Source organism: Musa acuminata, chromosome BXJ3-10, assembly GCF_036884655.1.
Source record: "Musa acuminata AAA Group cultivar baxijiao chromosome BXJ3-10, Cavendish_Baxijiao_AAA, whole genome shotgun sequence".
Taxonomy (NCBI): domain Eukaryota; kingdom Viridiplantae; phylum Streptophyta; class Magnoliopsida; order Zingiberales; family Musaceae; genus Musa; species Musa acuminata.
The window spans coordinates 30,281,505-30,303,652 of record NC_088358.1 but is presented as its reverse complement, the minus strand read 5'-3'; the positions used below and the strand labels follow the sequence as shown (position 1 = coordinate 30,303,652).

Below are 22,148 nucleotides of genomic sequence, written 5' to 3'. Positions count from 1 at the left end.
GCTGAGGCGGCCATGACCTTGAGTAGGGTCTATCACGTAACAGTGCATGTGGGACGGGGAAGACAGGAGCCCATGCAAAAGGTTGCTGCCACTGCTTCTGCTCTACACGGATTTTAATGCATCGATGAGCTGGCTTTGCTGTGGATTCATCCGGTGGAAACAGTCCACGCTCCCCACCAATGAGCCATCAGTACCTCACCATCGACAGTGTTGATAGTAGCATAAATCCACGGACAAGTGTCCTTTGATCGAGAACAGTAGCCTCAGCAAACACGAATCTTGATTTTAACGACAAAAGTAGATAGGAAAACAAATAAATATATTACCGTAATTTCGCAAACCAGTAAATGTAAGATTTTCCCAGCAAATGAAAGGCCACTGTGCATCAAATGAAAGGGCAAATTCAGATAAGTAATTGAAAAAAATTTATTGAAATTACAAAACCTGTCAAAAGGAGAATGTTTTATTGAACATGCATAATTCATCGATACTGATAAGTAATCTTGAGATGGGATGATTCGACGACATTTTGCCCACAAATTTCATAGTAAAATAATGATTTATAGTTGAGAAATTAAAGCAATGGAGAAAACGACACAAATTACCAGTCCCAGGCATTCATATAATGGAACGAGGGTCCTCCATAGGCATAGGCTTCAGAAAGGTGCCAAACTCCATGCTTTTCACAAAGGTTTTAAATGACGAATCTGATAGATTTCTTCGTCTCGTAGAGCACGCAAATTCCTTTGGAACATCATGACCACCATCACACTCGGATGTGACGAATGATCTCATGCATCGGTCCAGCGATCAGCCGTACTGGCGATCTTATTGAATGATTAGACTGAAACTAAGAAAAATTCGTTGGGAGAATTCACAAATTCGTCCGGATTAATTTTGCTTAAACTTTCGTCAACTTCAATAAACGATACCAAAGAAATATATAATGTGAGAGGTTGTTGATAATTAGTAATTAACTCATCCATCATCATCGAGAAGAAGTAATTAATTAAAATTAATTACTGATTCAATCTTATAACAGGTAGCTCTATTCCTCTAACCATTTTTAACGCTGGCGATTACATTAATATAAATAATATATATGTCTATACATTTGGACGAGTTATCGGAAAAACAAAAAAGGTTGGGTTTAGCTATTTTTTACTTTTATTTTATCTCTATCACTCCTTTATTTTCCCTGCCGTCTTTTTACACCCGGTTCTTTTTGGTCCGGTTAAAAGCATTAAGAACCGGACCAATGAATTAAACCAAACCAAATTAATAACATTAAAAATATATCTATCATCATACAAAAAAATAAAAAAAAAATCAGAAAATTATTTTGGAGAGCAAAAATCAGAACCGATCCTGAACTGGACTAGTCAAGAATAATATTATAAAAGATAAAAAAAAAATACATGAAAAAAACCTCGATATAAAAATGAAAAGAGAACTTATGCCTTTGGGGAGAAAAAAAAATTCCAAGACTTATTTTCCGGAATTCGTCCTATATATTTTTTTATACATATATTGAAAACAAATGCGCATGATTTATCTCATCGCCCCTCTAAAACGGATCGGGGACGGTGGCGAAGCCCCGAGCTTAATAATAAAAGAAAAGATAGGCACTCGTGATACAGTTACCCACGCAAATGTGGCTTGCACGCCGGTGTGCCAACCGCATCGTTGGAGGCAGGAACGGTTGAGGAGATGGGCGCAATCGGGGGTGAACGATGGTAGGTAGCAAAAGCATATCACGTCCTTATTCAAGAACCCGTTCCGTTGAATTGAGCCGTGGCAAGAACGTCTGTTTACCGCGGTCTAATCGTAGCCTGCGCCACAACGTGCTCACCGTCTCCGAGCCGAGGGCGAGAGCGGCGCCTGAACCTCGCTAGGGTTTACATTTGTTCATCTCGTTTCTCCTTCCCGTCTCTTCATTTCAAGCCCGGACTATTTAATCTTCTCTCTCTCTCCCGGTCGCTCGCTTAAACGAGGCCTTAAACCCTAGGTACGAATTAGGGTTTCGATCCCTTTTCTGCAGGTTCTGATCGGTAGCGGAGAGCTTTAGCTCGGTAAATCTCGGATTCTTTGCAGGTCCCCTAGGAGGAGGAAGCGGTCTCTCGCCATGGATCTCGCTGAGGAGATCCCGAACGCCGTGGGTGGGGAGTACGAGGTCGAGGAGGAGGTGGTGGTGGAAGAAGAGGTCGAGGAGGAGATCGAAGAAGAGGTGGAGGAAGAGGAAGACGAAATGGGAGGCGGCGGAGGAGGACGCGGTGGTGATGGAGGAGGAGGAGAAGGGGATGAGGATGGAGATGGGAGTGCGGAGTCTAAGGGAAAGAGGAAAGATAATAGTGGTGGCGAGGAGATGAGGCAAGCCGATGCCGGTTCGTCGTCAGCGGGGTTAGTATCGAAGACCTGAAGATTTTGGTGTATTTCTATTTACGTTATACTGCATGAGCTTGTCTCGGATATCTCGGTGCTTGTGGGTTGTTTCTCAAATGTCGATTGCGTTAGCATAGCACGATATATTGCCACTTGTTGGTTTGAGGAAAACAATATTAACCATGTTTTTATTTTCTTCTCTTCATTGTGGTAGAAAAATCTTTGTGGGTGGTGTTGCTTGGGATACTACAGAAGGTATGTGCTGTTTCTTATTTCTTCAAGTCGCTTCAATACATATTTAGTAGCAACTTCTTGATCCTTGATTGGTAATTGCTTTTGGTGACTTTATCACCTAAGGTATATTATTTAAGGCCAAGTGAATCATTTTAGTTGTGGTAATCCCTCTGGAAGATTGAGCTACTTCTGGATGATGCCAAATTAGCTGTTGGCAAGGATATGTCAATTACTCGTTGAGATGAATTCTTCACCAGCTGACACTGTGATAAGATATGAAAATGATGCAATACAAAGTAAAGTTTTCATCACTTATTCATTAACATTATGTAATCTCGTAGTAGGCACAGTTACTTCTAGTGAAAAAGGGGAGTCCTCTTGGTGCATCTTGTTGCAGATACTGCTTAAGAATCTCACTTTTATGTTTTTTGAGCATGGTCATATTCATAATTTGGTCGTTTAAACATAAACTTATTCTCTAAAGAATTGCTCGATGAATATGTTTCTTTGAAACCATCATTTTTGGTTGGATCAGGTTTGATACTTAAGGATATCCTACACCTGCATGCACTTTCCAAGTCTTTAGCAGAACAGATTTTATTGATATATCATAGAACTAGATCTATAAGGCAGTTATAGAATTATAAATACGAGGTAGGAACAATTAACCGATCCTCTGCTAGTTTTGCGAGTATGAAATTCTTAACCAGGGACCTCAGTCCAGTCTGTTTTTCTGTTAGGTTATTTTACAGACTGTAATTTTTTATAGTAATTGGTCATTGATGACACAAATTTTTATTTTTTTTTCCCCAAAGTTGTCTTAATGACTAGATATGAAATCTAACTGAACAGATACCTGAGGTCCCGACTCTCGAGTGCAAAATTAAATTACCATAACATACAGTCTTTTTCAGTTACATCACCGTTATGAGAGGCACACATTTTTTTAATCTGTTGGTTCAGTTGGAACTGCCTTGCATTAGACCATGATCTATATCTTTGCATTTGAGTTGGTTTTCACTTCTTGCAATGTATATCCCCAACAATCCCCACCAAGAAAAAAGAGAAAAATGTATTTCAGTAATTTGGACTACTTCGACTTTTTATTGGTAATCTTCTTGACATCCTGTTGCTAAGTTAGCTGTTAAATGGTATTCTGTAACTCAAATTTCATGTTTATGTATACCGTCATTTCTCATAGCTTTTTATGACGTTAGAGGATAAGATAGTTTTCTTGGATAGCTGAAAATTGGAGCAATTTATGAGAGCAAAGTTGAACCTGGATCATTGGTTTGGATTGGTTATTGCTTATAGATGAAAGCAACTTGGTCAGAATCAAGGTTCACATTATTAATAACTTAATGTTAGTTTAAGTATGACATGCGATTTTTGGATTCCAAAAGAAGCTAGATTGATGAAATCAGATGTTGGATTAGATTGTTTGAAATGTGAATTGATTTTTGAAACTAGTTGAAACTCACCGAAATCAAACTCTGATGAATTCAAGCAGGAACCACGAAGAATCAACTGAAGCACTAAAATGAATCTGGACCAACAGAACTGACATATCTTGACATGGTTCTATTAATTTTCGAGAGGTTATTTCATATTTTATCAACTTGTTAGTGGATTTGGTGTGGCCAAACTTGATTCGAATTGACATCAAGATTGTTAATCCTGCAACAGTTGTCCAAAGTGGAGGCAAGCCTTTTAGGTGTAAGATGTTATAAGAGAGATATATAACCAATTTATTTGCTATTTTTTTGTACCATCAGAAAGCAACTTATGAAAAGTTTTACTTCTCATATTGCAGAATATCTTTCGCGGGAGATTAAGGGTCGGAGACTCAAAATCATGTTAGGCGATTCAGAAATGTCCATAGAAACTGTAAATACATCAATAAACAAAATTGAGTTAATTGGTTATTCATTCATGGAATGTTACTTGGTGATATTTTTTTTTCCTTGCAAAGATTTTGATTTTTTTTTTTTTGTCTTCTTGACATGGTATTCGGGTACTATTTTATGAGGTAGTCCATGTCTTTTACAGAGACCAGCATGATTTGTTTGTTGTGGATTTGTATCTTAAATGGGTATTTTTAATCCAGTTTGCTTACGGTAAGAACCTTTTTGAATAGATCATCTAGCACCTTCCTGTGTAAGCTTTTTTTCCTGGTCTGTATGTTGCAAATAAAATGCTGGTCATTTACATGCTATTTTGTTGTTCCAGATACCTTCAATAAACATTTCAGCAAGTATGGGGAGATCATTGATTCTGTGATAATGAAGGACAAGAACACACACATGCCAAGAGGATTTGGGTTTGTGACATTTGCTGACCCATCAGTAATTGACAGGGTTTGGGAGGATGAGCATGTTATAGATGGGAGGACGGTGGGCATTTATATGAAACTTTTTCTGCATAACTTTCTTCTCTTTAAACAACCTCCTTTGATTAGTTTTTACTGATTGATTCTGCGAATCGACTGCATGTTCAGGTCGAAGTTAAGAGAACGGTTCCAAGAGAAGATATGCCTTCAAAAGCAGGCATCAAGACGAAAAAAATCTTCGTGGGTGGAATTCCCACTGCTTTAACCGAAGGTAGGAACTACCTTCTTTGTGGTGATCATGTTCTTAATTTTGGTAATTATTGTTATCATTAACATTTGCAGATGAGTTGAAGGAACACTTCTCCTCGTATGGTGAAGTGATTGAACACCAAATAATGCTTGACCATAGTACCCGGCGGTCAAGAGGCTTTGGTTTTGTCACTTTCAAAGATGAGGAAGCTGTTGACAAGATTATCTCGGAGGGTAGGATGCATGATCTTGCAGGGAAACAAGTGAGTCAACTCTTTTCGTGGTTCTGCTCACTTGGTTTTATCGAACAAGTTTAGAAACTCTAATCCTGTCAAAAGAAAAATAAGAAAAAGGGAAGATAGGTTTTTGAACACCTGGAACCGTGAAGCCTCAGAATGATGCACCACCCAGCCCCCATATTGAAATACCCGTTACCGGTCTAGTTTCTTTTGGCGTCAGTGCTCAGTGTCTTTTCCCCCTCGATATCTGTTCTGTTAATTGAGCAGTTAGTGATAGAAAATACCATCCTTCGTAGAGCAGACATTGGGAATTCTGCTCTAGGATTTTAAGAAGCATGACTTGACTGCTCTTCTCTGCAGGTTGAAATCAAGAAGGCCGAGCCGAAGAGATCAGGTGGCAGTTCCAGGATGAATGAGAGGGTTAGTCACGGTGGTAGTAACCGAAGTGCACGTGGATACCGAGGAAACTCTTATGGCTATGGAAGTGATCATCCATACGGTGATGCCTATTACGGTGGAGGCTCAGGCTATGGTTATGGCAGAGGCTATAGCTACGGTGGTGTCCCAGGCTATGGTGCAGCCTATGGATCCAACTACGGTGGGCCTATGTATGGAGTTGGCGGCTACGGTGGTGACATGTACGGTGGCCCAGGTGGATATGGTGGGTGGTATGATGGTGGCCACGGCAGTGGACGAGGTTACGGGAACAGGTACCACCCCTATGGCAAATGAGAGCCGTGTCACCGACCACCATCAAGGATATTTATTCAATCACTAGTGTAGTCATATTGTTGACTTCTAACAGTTGGACTCCTCGCGGCCGTTTCGTGTCCTTGGAGAACAGATTGTCGCCCATACATCTTTGCAACCACATATCACTAAAAAGGTTCATATTGTTTCTTCCCCTTCGATTTTTTTTTTCTTTTTTTTGAGCCTCCCCTAGTTACAAATGTTGGCTGTTCTTCTTCATGTGATATGCTTGCCCTTCTACGTTGTAGGGAGCTTGGCTTTCGGGTCAGAGATTTCATGTGATGATTTAAGTGAGCAGCTTATGTGACAAAAAATGTACTCGGTTGCCGTTACTGTATTTATCGGCACCGTGCCGCAATGCTTTGGGCGTTAAGCCACTACATGGTATGGTACGTAAGTGTTGAAAACGGCCTCTGCTGCTGGGATGGTATGGTGTAACTAACGGACTCGATGGATGGCGGAGCTTCTGTCCCGTATTGACGGTTCAGCTCTCGGTGGTCTAGGAGGAGAGGGGGGGGGGGTCGTCGGTAGTTATATTAAACCTAATTGCTATGGCTCTCTGTTCGGTAACTAAATAAAACTCACGATGTATGAAATAAAAAAATAGGGGACCGATGCGAGATGGTGAATCACCTTTTCATAAATTTTGACTCCGCTCTTCGGATTTTCAAAAAAAAAAAAAAACATAGCATCACCGTGCTAATTTACTAGTACTCCTTATGGTCGAAGACGATGCTTTCCAGTGGGATAGTACCATCAAAGCTCAAATCTCACGTCCACGGGGGAAGGAGAAAGCTGAGCTGGTGACGTTTCTTTAGGAATAAAAACAAACTCCTTCGCCCCACCCCCCACACCTTTTCTTCTGCCACTTCAGCAACAAATCCTTCCACTGTCTCATTTCACATTCCAATGCAGGAGACAATAAAGAGTAACAAACACCCCTCCCTATACAAAGACAAAACCCTCTCTCTCTCTTCCTCATTTAGTCTCTCTCTTTCGCTCTCTACACCCGGCTCTCCTCCACCTTGAGCGCTGCACCGACCCCGAGGACTTGCGCCACCCACTCCGACTCGTCATCCTCGACAGCGGCGGCGCCGTACCCGTCCGCCGCTTCCGCGACGGGCTTTGCCGCCGATCTTTCGGCCAGGGTCCGGATTAATGGTGCGGCGGGCGGCCACGCGGCGTGGTCGGAGGGGCACCCGACGAAGTAGGGCACGTAATCGGCGCCGCTGGTGTCCACGCTGGCCATGACGGTGGACGCGGAGCTGGAGAATGACGGCCCGCAGCTCTCCTCGTTCCCGTTGATGGTGACGAAGGACGTCTCCTGGCGGTAGGATGGCGACGAAGGAGACGGGGGGAGTGCGGCGGAGTCCATTTCCTCCTCCAGCCATTTCATCACTTCCGCCACAGCCGCCTCTTCCATTTCCACCATCCCCTCCGCTTCGGGCACTTTCGCGATGAACTTGGCCGCCTTCGCCGCCTCTGCCCCGCCGCCGTCGTTCTCCTTCCGCTTCCGGTTTCCCGCCTCTTCCTCCATGGCTTCCTCGTTCGCGGCGGAGAAAAAGATTTGGGTGATATGTACGTATATATAGTGGGCGATCAGGGCTCCTCTGTCTGGAGTCAAGCAGGGAACAGAGACTTATTGAAGTTCGCTCCCGCCACGGTGGCGTCAGGAGAGAGGCAAATGAGGTTATTCCAGTGTGCGTCCTCCCTGTTCCCTGTGTTGGGCTATATATGGGAGCCGCAGACAAAGGAGGATGAGAGTGGGCCCAGCGTCGAAAGCAAGGAGATAACGTGCAGGATGATACGACGTGGCAGTCGGAGAGGAGAGACTTATGAAACTGTTGCGTGTTGGACGTAGAGACTGGATCGGCAGATACGTGGTTCGCGGGTGGGAAAGTACCGAGCATGACGAGATCAAGCGAGAGAGGTATTGCACCTAAACACACAACGCTTGATGTCATATGCGATCGTTAAGTTTCGGATGTACACCCACTTGGGCATTTATGTGGGTTTGAGACGGATATTAATGTCTTTTTGTCGTTTACGAAGTTTTCTATTTGGATGACTGGTCGGCTACTACTTTTGACCGCGATGCCTTTTTTTGTGTAATAGAGTGAGTCGGGGGCCAACACCTACTCCCTCTCCCCACCTTTTTTATCTTCTGCTCCGTTTTGTTTTTTTCGCCATCTTTTGCCAAGTGCTAACTACGTTTTCTTCTGCTTAATTTCCTTCCTCGTGATTAAGTACGATACATCAATTCTTTGCCATCAGATTTGCCTGATGATAGAAAAAGGCATTGCATCTGTCTCCTATTTCGAGCTAGTCGGTACACCGAAAGCAAATGCCTGAAGCTCCATGCATCCATCTTCTTGGAGATGGAGGACTCCGCTGTTGTGGATCAAACTCAAATTAAAGAAACTGAAATGGGAGTGTAGACTCTTATGGACGAGGTCACCACCCCAAAGGCCTGATCGCATGGGATGAGCGTCAATCACGAGTGCCTGCCTGTATCCTGGAGGGTTTTTGGTGTGATTTAATCCTTGCTTAGATAACATGGTGCATTAACCATCCAAGCCCTTTTTTTAATCGGCAGGTTTTGGAACCTGTGCTCGGAATTGTGGTTTAGGGTGGCAGAGAAGAAACAAGACCGAGCAAATAAGCAACTTGTGAGGCACGGTAACAGTGACGGGAGTTTAGTGTGAGGACGAGCAGGCAGCAGGCGGACAGGGGCGCGCAGACTGACAGCGAGGGGATAAGGACAAGGCGTATCCGCGTGGGGGTGCGCGCTTCAGTCCTCCTTGTCGTCTTCCGCCGACGTGGCTGTCCGCAGGTGCCACTTGGTAGCTCCGCCTACTCGTACTCGACGTTCCGCCCCCCGCCCACGGAGATGTTGGCGCCTCGCCGACAACTGGTGGTGGGAGTAGCGACGACGGTGGATAGCAGAAATGGCTCCGCAACCGACGGCAGCAGCTGCTCGCCGCGGAACATGGCCCTCGCAGGAGCCTCCGCCTGCCGTTGTCTTGTGAACGAACCATTTTTATCCGACCAACTCGTCAATGGGTGTGGGAAACTCAGATTTTATGGAGGATAGATAACATGAAACCCCAGCTCGTCGGTTTGGTAATGCCCTTTGCTTGCGCAGACCCGTTACATCGGCCCACTTGAGCCCAAAACAACGTCTCTACGTCCTATCACAAGTCAGGTTATCGAGCAGACGTATCAGGTGAAGGCTTGGTTATGAAATAGTTGTTGACATGTGGAATCTACCGATGTTCACCAAATGCTTTTCTGTTCAAGATGGCACGACTAACAACTCCTCGATCTCTCTGATTGGCTGCTTACTTAAGTGGAGCTCCGCGTCATCCTACGTCGACTGCATCCATCATCATCAACATTTTCTACTGTAGCACGTCGCGTCAGTGGAGCTCCGCGTCAACTACGTCGACTGCATCATCATGATCGACATTTTCTATTGCCATGCCAGACAATACGCGACATGCTACAGTTCCACTAGTCGACACAATATTCAGCGTACCTCGCATCAATACAACATGCAATTATTCTTCCACCTAAACTAGCCGACACACTGCGATGATTAGACTGAGTCCAACCTCTAAAACATAAAGCACCGTAAGATGACAGCCGTTTCGTGTGCACGTATGCTCGGTTAACTGTTGGTTTCTTTTTTGAGAAAATTCCTCCAATAGTTTATGCCGACATATATCATTGGTTCTCTATTCCTTGGAGCTTCCAGAACAAAATAGTTATAATTGCTTAATGGTAAAAAGGAAACCCAAAAACTAACGGAGAAGCGAGATTGAAATACGTACCCAACCAATGAAGTAGCTTTCCTCGAATCTTTTAAAAGAAAGGAGAGCGAATTAATGAGATGTAAATAGCAGTAGCAAAAGACCAAGTCACTATAAGATTCCTCGACAGCTGAAGGTTAGTGAGAAGACCAAACGTTAGCGAAGACCAGCAAATCTCTCTCTCTAACTAAATTATGCCGACCATGTGATGTGTGGTACCAAACCTCAGGCTAGACACTGTCACAAATTTAATGATCTGTTGGTGAATTGATTGTCGTGGTTGATGAGTCACGTCTAGTGCACAGGTTGATGTTATGAGTATTCGATCGATTAAACAGATCGATAAGATTGATCATGCCCTTAGGACGAGGTGTTAATTGGTGTTTCTCGATCGGGATATCGGACCTGCTTGGAAGAAGACGTCTCTTGATCGGGATGATCGTGCCTCGGGGGTGGTTGCTTTCCTGAAGGCACTTGTCAAGTGGTTACTGACTTTAACCCCTCAACGAGTAAGTTAGTGTTCATTCTCTCCTTTTTTTTTTTCTCCCCCGATCAGATACCGACAAGAGGTTCTTATACTCGATTGTATGTGAGTTTGATATGACTGATAAGTAGATGAGATTTCCCTAACTGTTGAGGAAATCTCTCTACTCTGTTGAGGGAAATCCTCTAACCCGTTGAGGAAACTTCTCCTTCTAACCTGTATATAAAGACGGAGGATATGTCAATAACATTCAACTTCTTCTTCTACAACTCATTTATCTCTTTATTTTAACATGGTATCAGAGTAGCTCCTCTTGGCGACAGCAGCATCGCCATGTGTTAGCCAAGCGGCCACAGTAGCACGCTGCCTCAAGCGGAGTCATTGAAGAAGCACCAAGACACGGATTCAGAGCCAGTGCTAACCGGTCTTGCCTTTCTTCGCCGGCCTTGCTCCCTCTCCTATTTGAGCCAGTGCTAACCGGTCTTGCCTTTCTTCGCCGGCCTTGCTCCCTCTCCTATTTGCTGCACCTTCCTCTTCCTTCTTCTTCGCCGGAAGGACAACGTGGTCCTTCAGCCCCACGTTGAGCAGCACCAGAGAAGACATCAGCCGCCTCCTGCACTTCTCCGGCCAGTAGCAGTCGCAACTGCTGCATCTTCCTCTATCGCAGCAGCCGCCTCCTGCACTTCTCCGGCCAGTAGCTGTCGCAACCGCTGCATCTTCCTTCCTCTATCGCAGCAGCTTTCATTGCCGCTTTTCTCTATACACCTAATTGCTACAGATTTCTCTCACTGCAGTTTCCTTGAGTACTGCTGCAGATTTTTGCGGTCATTTTCCGGCGAACTGCAGCCTCTACAATCTGCTGCAGCAAGCAGCAATCCACAGCAGCGAACTGCAGTCTTGAGTACCGCTGCAGTTTTTGCAGCCATCTCCCGGCGAACTGCAGTCCCTACAATCTGCAGCAGCAAGCAGCAATCCACAGCAGCTGCCGGCAGCTTTTTGGCACTGTTGTAGATTGCTCAATCTGCTACAGCAAGCAATCTATAGCAGCAGCCCCCTCCCTCATTCTCCACCTTGTGTGACCTGAGTATCACACAAGGTTCGCTGCCTTCTTCTACAAAAAAAAAAAAAAAAAAAAAAAAAAAAAAAAAAAGAAGGAAAATGTCTTCGTTCACTTCTTCTGATGTTTCAGTTCCTGTAGGGACTCCCACTTCTTGTTCTTCTACAGGGCTTATCTCCATCAATGCCGCCACGCTAATCCCCTTTAAGTTATCAAAGGGTGGCAACTATGCGTCCTGGCGAGCTCAATTCTCTAATCTTTTATTTGGATATGATTTGTTAGGTTACGTTGATGGTTCTTTCAGTTGTCCTCCGGCCATGCTCAACATCCCCGGTGATCCTAATCCAGTACCCAATCCAGCTCACAAACTATGGCTACGTCAAGATCGTCTCATTCTCCAAGCCATTCAAGCTTCAGTTGCTGGATCCGTTGCTCCCTTGATATCTTCATGTGTGACAGCTGCCGATGCATGGTCTAAACTGCAAACCACCCTGGCAAATCATTCGCGTACTCGCAAGCTCAGTCTTCTATCCAAGCTTATGGAGACAAAACAAGAGGGAAGTACTATCTCTGATTATTTACAACTTATCAAGGTTATCATCGATGACTTGGCCTTGATAGGTCATTCCCTATGTGATGAAGAGGTTGTCATTCATACCCTCAATGGTCTCGACACCGACTACAAAGAATTGGCTGCTGCAATTCGGGCACGCGACTCGCCAATCTCTTTTGAAGATCTCTATGATAAGTTGACTGACTACGAGATGTCTTTGAAGCGTGCGGACAAACTGCCTGGATCAACTGTCACAGCTCAAGTCAGTCACAAGTCTAAACGGAAGAACGCTCGGTACTCACCGAACATCACCCAAGGTTTGGCTACTACGCCTCTTGATTCTGTGAGTTCCATGCAACACCCCTCCTATCCTCCTAGTCATCCCTTCTCGCAAAGTGGCGACTCCAGCCATCATCCGTCTTGGCGTCCTGCCCTACCGAGCCATCAGAGACGGGTCGTTTGCCAACTGTGTGACAAAGTCGGCCATTCCGCTAAAGTTTGCCGGTCTCGTCTCCGCCTCCCTACTCCGTCACACTGGCCACAGGCAAATCTCCTAACTACTCCGACACCTAGCCAGTCCAATTGGATTGTCGACTCTGGTGCCTCTCATCACATCACCGCTGATCTTCAGAATTTGTCTCTTCACAATCCCTATGGCGGCAATGAAGATATCATCATCGGTGATGGTAAAGGACTTTCTATAACTCATACTGGTTCCACAACGCTTAATTCTGACTCTAATACATTTACTCTCGATGATGTTTTATGCGCCCCTCATATTACACGCAACCTCATTTCTGTTTCTCAATTTTGCAAACATAACAATACTTCCATTGAATTCTTTCCTGATTCATTTCTTGTTAAGGATTTGAGCACGGGGGCATCATTGGTCCAAGGCCCGAATAAAGACAACATTTATGAATGGCCGTCAGCCTCTCGAATGACCCAGCCCACTGTTCATTCTTCTGTTGCGGCTCCAGTTGATGTGTGGCATCGTCGGCTTGGCCATCCCTCACCCTTTATTCAGCAGAAATTATTATCTTGTCACTCTCTTCCTTTTTTTAAGTCCCCTAATTCTATGATGCATTGTGATGCTTGTCTTAGTAATAAGAGTCATCGGCAGCCTTTTGGTTCATCTTCAATTTCCTCCTCTAAACCTTTTGAAATTATATATACTGATGTTTGGGGTCCTGCTCCAATCTTATCTTTTGATAAGTTTCGATTTTATGTTATTTTTGTAGATCACTTCTCCAAGTACACATGGATATATCCTCTTTCTCATAAATCTGATGTTTCTCGCGTTTTTTCCACTTTCCCGAAGTTGGTCGAAAACTATTTTCAGTCTACCATTAAAACAGTCTACTCTGATGGTGGCGGTGAATATCAAGCCCTGGCGTCTCATCTCTCAGCTTGTGGCATTCAACACATCAAGTCTCCTCCACATACTCCTCAACTAGTTGGTTCTGCCGAACGCAAACATCGGCATATAGTAGAAACTGGACTCACACTTTTACATCAGGCTTCCATGCCTTCAACTTTCTGGACAGCAGCCTTTCAAACTGCTGTCTACCTAATTAATCGGATGCCTACACCAGTTCTACAACACCAGTCCCCCTTTGACACACTGTTCCACAAACCCCCTAACCTTCGTAAACTCCGCGTGTTCGGTTGTTTATGTTATCCTTGGTTACGTCCCTATGCCTCTCATAAGTTAACATCCCGATCTTCTCCTTGCGTCTTTATTGGTTACTCACTTGACCATAATGCTTTCCGCTGCTATAATCTCCACACTCACAAAATCTTTGTATCACGTCACGTTATCTTTGTTGAGTCTAACTTTCCTTTCCAAACCCTTCCATATCCTGCCATACGGACCACTTCACTATCTCACTGGAGTATACCTTCGGATCAATCGGACGAGCCTCCCATGTCTTCGTCTACTTCCTCCCCTCCTGATCCGCACTATATCACTCCAGTTCAACACTTGCCCGTTTCCTCTGTTCCTACTCCACTCCACTCTTCTCCAATTGATGGGGCAATATGTTCCGAAACACAACCATCCTCTTTACCTCCTTCTCGCCCAAGTGCCCCTGACGTGTCTCCACTTGACCCGGCTTGTGCCACTGCTCCTCACCCAACATTACCTCCTAATCCTGTCATCTCCAATCATCCTATGACCACTCGCTCTAAGCATGGTATTTTTAAACCTCGTCAAGTACTTAACCTACAAGCTGTCATGAATTCCTCATCCCCCAACATTGAACCCACCACCTTCACTCAAGCCCAAAAATCTCTGCATTGGCGTATTGCCATGAGCGAGGAATATAATGCCCTCCTCCATAATTCAACATGGGATCTAATTCCTTTTCATCCTTCACAAAACATCATCGGGTGTAAGTGGGTCTTTAGAATTAAGCGGAACCCAGATGGCTCAGTTGCTCGATATAAGGCACGCCTGGTCGCCAAAGGGTTCCATCAACGACCTGGAGTTGATTTCACTGAGACGTTTAGTCCTGTTGTTAAACCCACTACAATCCGGCTTATCTTGAGTCTGGCTACCACTAAAGGCTGGCAATTACGACAATTGGATGTTAATAATGCCTTTCTACAGGGATCTCTATCTGAAGATGTTTTTATGCAACAACCCCCCGGTTTTACTCATCCTCAGTATCCACAGCATGTTTGCAAACTTCGAAAAGCCATTTATGGACTTCGTCAGGCTCCGAGAGCTTGGTACACTCAACTTAGCTCATTTTTGACTTCTGTCGGCTTTCTTAACTCCAAATCTGACACTTCGTTGTTTCTGCGACATCATCATGGAAACACAGTGTATATTCTGGTATATGTGGATGATATTATTGTCACAGGCAACAATCCCGCCAGCATCCAAGCGTTCGTCAAACAGCTGGCAGCTCGATTCTCGCTTAAGGATCTCGGACCCTTGAGCTACTTTTTGGGCGTCGAAGCTACCTTCACATCTTCCGGTCTCCTTTTATCACAACGCAAGTACATTCAAGATTTGTTATTAAAGACAAACATGCAGGATGCAAATGCAGTTACAACCCCCATCTCTACTAGCGGTTCTCTCATTATCTCTTTATTTTAACAATGACGATCGATCCCAAGAGGAGAGGGGATGAGAAAGTGTATCGAGAAATGTTTTGATACGGATCTTGGCTCGACGCCTGGAAGAGCTTCTCCTGTTGATCTGACGGTGGCGTGACGAGACATCCATGGTGACATGACCCGAGCTTAAAGGAAGAAAGCTCCTGCACGATTGTGCGTATCCAAATAGTTGGAAGTAGGAGCCTCTTTGTGCATTGAACTCCAACCCAAGAGAAATGACGCGAACTCCAGCAACCGAGAATCTTCCTTAACCTTAGACACGTCACAAGTATGATTATCCTACATTAACTTTCACATCGTCACTCGGTAACCCACAGTCCCCCCTTTGACTGGGTTTAATCTGATGTAACATGGAACGCGCAACAACATCCATGGCAGATTAAAGAAGCGGCAAAAGCACATGAAACATAAACTAAAGACCGAACAAGTCTTCCATGCCCAGAAACGCTCCCCTTCCTTCCATGAAAAATAATAGAAAAAGACCGAACAAGACTTCCAAGCACCGGTCAATTCAGTGAGCAGCCGGAGCAGATCGCGTACCATCTAATCTCATCTCTTGTGTGCGCTCATCACCCTAATCTCCGTTTTGATCTTAATCTATTCCGTCGCCTGCCACCGCCATGTGAGCCGCATGCTTCCGTCACGTGCACGTCGCTCTTCCCAATATAAACCGCCCGCCCTCTCACCTTCAACCCTCACGCACGCCTCCTTTCCCTTCCGCCGCCCTGTCCTACCTACCACCAAATAAAATGCTGGGAGAAACGCTGCCGTCGGTCTTGGCCTCCGTGTACGGCTGGTTCACGCCGACCGTCCTGTTCGTCCTCCTCAACGTCGTCATCGGCAGCATCGCCATCGCCTCCAAGTCCTACCACCACCACCACCAGCAAGGCACCGCGGCGGACGACGATGGCGGAGCCTATCCTGGTCGTTTCCTTACCCGCTCCCTCTCACGCTCCTCCTCTGTTGTTCTCGACCGCCTTCGCTCCTTCAACCTCCACCACTACCGCTTCGGCGAGATCCCCCCTCCCTTCGAGTCCACGCCCGCCCCCGCGGCTGAGATCGTGGACGAAGCCCCCCACCCCGCGCCCCAGGCGGACGGCGAGCACCGGCACGGCGAACATTTAGGCCGGAGCCAGTCGGACACGCAACCAACGGCGGGGGAGATGCCGCCGAAGCTGGCGGTGCGGATGAAGAAGTCGGCCAGCGAGAAGTCTGCCTTCGCGCACTTCGAGGAGGCGGTGACGGCAGCGAGGGAGACCGTGGATCCAGCCGTAGGAGACGGCGGCGAGGAGGTGGACGCGCGGGCGGACGACTTCATCAATCGGTTCCGGCATCAGCTGAAGCTGCAGCGCTTAGCGTCCATCATGAGGTACAAGGAGATGCTCAACCGTGGATCTTAGAAAACAAAAAGTCTTAGGATTTCTTAGCTATTGTCTTAGAAATAACATGATTTCTTTAGGGATGTGTTATCGTGTAGAAGTACTACTGTATTTCTTCTTCTTCAGCTTCTATCTAGCGAGGTGAGGGTATGTGTTTTTGGCATCTTTATTAGTTTGTGTTGTTTCTTTCGGGACATCTCTTTGGATGCGATATATTCTGTAGCATTGTGATGGACGCATGCGCCAATTTTATATGTAGACGGTCATCGATCAAGTATATGACGGCGTCTTTTTAAGATCAAGCAGATGTCGTTGTCAATCTTGTTGTTAATGACTATTTGCTTCTCTGAGCCGTCCAAGGAAATTATGTGATTTATAAATTTCTTCTGGTGTGGCTGTGGCAATTATAAATTAATGTAGTTTGTGAACCAACAAATTATGATGTAAATGGTGCGTAAGCTATTAATTAATGCTACTAGTTGTCCATCTACTTTTTGTGACTTGCATGTGCTCTTAAAACATTCATGCGGAACCATGAAATATGACAATGACCATCGGAATACTTTCGTCTTCCTATGAACTCCATCTATAGCCGAGTGCTTTCGTCCCTCATCGCCACGCATCTCGTCGTTACATGTCACCGCATCGCTGGTTGCGCTTCTGCCTGTATCCGGCTCACGTGCCCTGAGTAGTGCTACAAGACATTACCGCTTTCGTCCCTCATTAGAGAGTCGCTTTCTGCTTTTTCGAGGAGCGGCAGCCACTCTGCTTTATGAATGACGCCAGAGTCTGACACAAACACGGCCTGCGTTCTACGAATTCCGAGGCATTACCACCGACCGCGCCTCCACCTTCCTTCCCATTTCTATGTCGATTAGCTGAGTGCTTTTTTATTCACCAGTAATACATACGTATCCTGCAATTCCGAACCTCATGTCTCAGAGGCGTTTACCTGAAATCGACCGTTGACGAACGGTCTTGATTTAGCCAGCTATGATCGATTTAGGGATTATTATTATTTTTTTACCCTCATTACTTTTATACTTGAAAGATACATTACGTTCGATTTAGGCATTGGATTTGATTAAGACGCCCACGGCAAACGTGAAGAAAGATGAATATAGCATTTCTCGAGTGAGACAAATGTGAAATGGAGACTAATAACGTTCAATTCACCAATATGTCTGTTTCCTAATCGCTTTCGACACCCAAACGCAAGACAAGCCAAAAAGAATACGGACGGCAGTGCTAATTCATCTGATTACTGCTACAGGATTTGCCTACCAGGATGGATGATTTCTTTTCGTGTCAACCGTGGTTGTCCAAAGCATTCCCAATCGTCCCTCCGTCGGTCCTGCTTGCTGCATGTTGTTCCCTAAGAGGCCGTTACGACTGCTGACGTGGGGAGCATAGTGGGACCCACCATTCATCACTCGTATCGTGGCTTAAAGCATTGACGTGAGGATTTCCAATCTCACGTGCCTGACACGTGTTGAGGTCTGGGTATATGTATCGCTGGGTCGGAAGTCCCAAACCCGATGAAGATTCTTGGAGGAGCCAAACGGCGGGAGAAGAAGGACCTGCTCCTCCCTCAGTCGGATGGTAAGACGATATGCTTCTCTGTTGATCCTTCGTTCTTTTCTTTTGATATTTCTTGTCTTCGTTTCTAGAATCTTCGATCATGTTGTGATCCGTCATGTTTCTTAGAAGATGATGGAATGGGAGTTCTAAAGCCGATCGAAATCCTTTGGAAGAGCCAAAAGAAGGGCGAAGTAGGATCTCTTCCACTTTCCTCTTCAACCAGATTGTAAGTCTACATGATTCTCTACTGATCCTTTGTCGTTCTCTATCGATCTTTCTTGAATGCTTTTCCAGAGTTGCCGACGATGTTGAGATCTATCGTGTTTCTTATTCGTTTGTTCGCTTGAAATTTTGTGGTATCATCTTCTTCTAGCGTTTTTGATGGTTTTGAGATCTGTGATCTTTTTTGGTCATCTGTTTTCTTGGATATTTCTCGCATTCTCTTGATCTAGATCTAGGTATCTCGAGGCTTTTGAGATCTGTCCTTGTCTTCTTGTTCGTTTGTTTTGTTGGATCCAACTGGAGGCTTCAGGCCCGTGACGAGCCCCGTTCCGAACTCGAGGCATCCGACCCTCGCTGTGATGATGCTCTGACGAGCTCTTCTTCGCTGTATACTTCTCTATGTAAGCGATCTTTTATAACCCTTTGTCTCCGATATTTCCTTGGCGTTCCTGATTCTTTTCTCGTTCGCGCTTCACAACCAGTGTTGGTTCCTCGTAGATGTTTTTGTCGATAGTTGAAAGATTAAGGGCAGAAGTTTTCTCTCCGATCTTTTCTTGGTCTTGATTCTTTTGTAATGTTGACGACCTGTGGATGTGTTTCTTGATAGTTATGGGCTTAGGGATCGTAATATTCATTTTGTGTTTAAATTTTTACTACCGTGAATCTTTTTGTTCTTTTAGTCTTCGATGATTTATCTTGTAGTTCTCTTCTGTTGAGTTCTGTTTGCATGTATTATTTCAAGCTTATCATTCGATCGTGTAGATTTATAATTATATTATATGTTTGTGGAGCATGAAAATTATTCAAAATCATGAAGGTGTTTGTGGATCGTCAATGCAAACTGCCGGGGAGAAATACTCCATCTGCCATAGTAATTATAGCGGACCTTGGGGCTCGTTTTGCTCACAATCATAAACTTTTTCATTATTTCTTTAACGATCTGTCATAATGGCCCATTATGCAGTGAATATCTAAGCGTAGAAGGTGTTCGAACGGGTAGAGTTTTATTAAATACTCATCATGACCAGTATAAAGAATCCGAACAGTTTTGAACATCAAACGGACATGTAATATATAAACCAAAATTTTTAAAAAGTATTTACGTGACATTAACAATAACAAAACTGCCGACAAAGTCAACAAATGAAGACGAAAGATTCTTAAATGACAGATGTAAGCTGATCTCAGATAACAACCTCCCCGTAGTGGACAGCAGAAGATGGCTTTCAAGGAGGGCAGGGAATGAGGAATGTGTGTTGGGGCATGTCATAGGATTAGCTCTTTTATCATCCTTGGTTCTTGAACCAGAGTCTAAGTTGGTCTCAATTACAAAAAACAAAGAAACCTCCCAATCTTTGATTGAAACTTCAAGTAGATGTATATACATTAATTTATTTACATCTGTCATAATGGCGCATGTGATGAATCACACTGCTCGATATGATATTTTTTGTGTAAATGAGAGATGAGGAAATGCCTAACCTAATATGATGTGCCGACTTATGGTTCTAGAAGTTTGCCTAAGCTTGAATAGTTGCAGATTGACATATTTATGTACCAGTGACGATTGGTATTTGAAGAGCAATTAGTTTCGCTTGCAATTTTGGGTTTTAAGGTTAGTGTCCAAACTAACATAATATTATAATGAATAAATGAAATGCTATTAGAGTGAGATGCCGATCGAGACAGTCCTTAATTCTTTAAATGTCTTCTCCTTGCTGTTTGACAATGGTTCATTTCATTCAACCAATGGCTGCCTTCATGTATGAACTCTAGTATTGAACTTTGTCATGCAATACAGCAATTGACATCGTCTCCATAATAAATATTGTGACGAATATAGATACTAAAGTTTCATAGTTATAATTGCAAACCTGCAATTTGAAATCTTAAATAGATAGGAGAATGAACTCTTTAGATATTGTAATTGTGTTGTTGCCATTGCTTAACAATAGTTGGAGAATGAACTCTTTAGATTTGAAAGTTTTACGGCAGTATTTTAAAAAGTTAAAGAAATAGATGCTATGTCTGACCTTGTGGTAATCACGTGCAATATTAAAAAGTGACCATTTATGAAATATTTGCAAACTTATTATCTAACAATGTTACATGGATTTGATTGAGCATTGGGAACCGCAGAAAATCGGTTTTAGTTTGTCTGCTCTTCTTGTAATGTGATAGGAACAACTCTTCTTGGCATAATACATCAGGTTTTAAAAGATTCTTGGCATAAGACATGATTGTTATTTTTCTTCTTTATGAGGGAGAGGGACAGGAAGGTGGGGCACTGGTGGCATGGAAAGGGAGGAATTATCTCGTTTCCAGTAAGAACTCGTCACTTGTAAGTGTATATATATATATATATATATATATATATATATATATATATATATAGCTCTTATCTATCTACTTATCATAATACTTGTATGATATGTTGAACCGTGTCAGATTAATTTTGCATGAGTTTCTGTCACTGGAGGGAACATTGGAGGCCGCTGCATTTCAAATGAGTTTTCACTGGGACCATTTTATGGTAAGTAACGAATTTTTCGTTGAGCCGAAGGAAAATGAAGCGAGAATGCATTCGGAGATTTTACTTGTAAGACCTTGCTGAGAACCTGAATAACGTTGGTACCCGTTAGCCGGAGATGAAAATTTTCTTAGTGTTAAACAATTGTCTACAGTGGTTGTAGCATTAGCCAGAATGAATGCGATTTCTAATTGTCCATTTTTTTCCTTTAAAAACAATTTCTTTGTTGATATAAGTTAGGATCTCTCCATGTGACAATGGCGTGTTTCTAATACAAATATTTCTTAGTATGCACAACTAACATCTACACTACGTTACTATTTTTCCAGAAAATTGAAAAAGTTTGCTTTTCAAATTTTCTTGTTTAGAAATAAATTACTTTCCCTAAACCCGAAATTGATTTTCTTTAAATGTTCCCTGCTATCCGGAAAATTGCTTCGAGTTTCAAGGTATAAGTTTATATGGATACAAGGTATAGAGAATATCGCTCAGCTAACTAAGGAAAAGATTAGTGTGCACTCGCTTCATTTTGTAAGGGAAATCATATTTGTAAGGAAAAGATTAGCATTATGTGAACGTGGGTCTGACAACTAGTTCACATTACTTCGTCTCAATAGAAAAATAAGAAATAAGTTTAACAAGCGTAGTCTTAGTAGGCACTTCAAATGCGTAGTCTTAATTCCCCTTGAACTGAAACATTAGTGGCTCTGCACTATATATATATATATATAAGACTGTGAACATTCCAACTAAACTAATATTTCTCTCACTGAACTAATAATTCAAGCCCCACAAATATATTTATAAATCTAGTCGATCAAATGATGATCTTAAAATAATAAATGCAAACAGAACTCAGTAGAACAGAACTATACAGATACATCATCAAAAACTCAAAGAACAAACGAGATTCACGGTAGTAAAAATTTAAACACAGAATGAATATCACCATCCGTAACCCTACATCAAGAAACACATTCATAGGCCGTCAACATTATAAAATCACCAACTTTCAACAATTAACAAAATCACCTACAGGAAACCAACACTGTTTGTAAACACGAACAAAGAATCAAGAACGCCAAAAAAAAGTCGTAGAGAATACTTCTGCCCTTAGTCTTGGAACTATTAACAAAAACACTCACAAAGAAACCAACAATGTTTGTGAAACACGAATAAGAAAAGAATCAAGAACGCCAAGAAAAAATAGGAGACAAAGGG

At 43.5% G+C, this 22,148-nt stretch overlaps 3 protein-coding genes across 16 annotated transcripts; all 3 read left to right on the top strand.

Annotated features, from left to right (window-relative positions):
• Positions 1 to 1,773: 1,773 nt before the first annotated feature.
• On the top strand, positions 1,774 to 6,563 carry LOC135650531 (heterogeneous nuclear ribonucleoprotein 1-like). 2 transcript variants are annotated; one of them, XR_010501565.1, is made up of 8 exons: positions 1,774 to 2,008; positions 2,095 to 2,400; positions 2,597 to 2,637; positions 4,846 to 5,009; positions 5,114 to 5,216; positions 5,288 to 5,457; positions 5,794 to 6,319; positions 6,432 to 6,563. XR_010501565.1 is itself a non-coding variant. In XM_065169966.1 (7 exons), exons 2-7 carry the CDS (start codon positions 2,126 to 2,128, stop codon positions 6,163 to 6,165), a joined length of 1,125 nt encoding a protein of 374 aa, XP_065026038.1. In that variant the 5' UTR covers positions 1,774 to 2,008; positions 2,095 to 2,125; the 3' UTR covers positions 6,166 to 6,337. The 2 variants fall into 2 exon arrangements, 1 of the variants encoding a protein (XP_065026038.1); XM_065169966.1 differs by lacking the exon at positions 6,432 to 6,563 and having other exon boundaries at positions 5,794 to 6,337.
• A 9,338-nt stretch (positions 6,564 to 15,901) lies between these two features.
• LOC135651146 (pathogen-associated molecular patterns-induced protein A70-like) lies at positions 15,902 to 16,896 on the top strand. The gene has a single exon (XM_065170999.1). It carries the CDS (start codon positions 15,965 to 15,967, stop codon positions 16,613 to 16,615), a length of 651 nt encoding a protein of 216 aa, XP_065027071.1. The 5' UTR covers positions 15,902 to 15,964; the 3' UTR covers positions 16,616 to 16,896.
• A 1,048-nt stretch (positions 16,897 to 17,944) lies between these two features.
• LOC108951480 (uncharacterized) lies at positions 17,945 to 21,197 on the top strand. Of its 13 annotated transcripts, none has more exons than XM_065170922.1 (5): positions 17,945 to 18,196; positions 18,305 to 18,401; positions 18,701 to 18,798; positions 20,661 to 20,721; positions 20,846 to 21,197. In XM_065170922.1, the coding sequence occupies exons 1-5, from the start codon at positions 18,133 to 18,135 to the stop codon at positions 21,009 to 21,011; spliced, it is 486 nt and encodes a 161-aa protein (XP_065026994.1). In that variant the 5' UTR covers positions 17,945 to 18,132; the 3' UTR covers positions 21,012 to 21,197. The 13 variants fall into 13 exon arrangements, 4 of the variants coding, with proteins under 4 accessions (XP_065026994.1, XP_065026993.1, XP_065026997.1 ...); XM_065170921.1 differs by having other exon boundaries at positions 18,130 to 18,196; positions 18,302 to 18,401; XM_065170925.1 differs by having other exon boundaries at positions 18,130 to 18,196; positions 18,302 to 18,401; positions 20,661 to 20,738.
• The last annotated feature ends 951 nt before the right edge of the window (positions 21,198 to 22,148 follow it).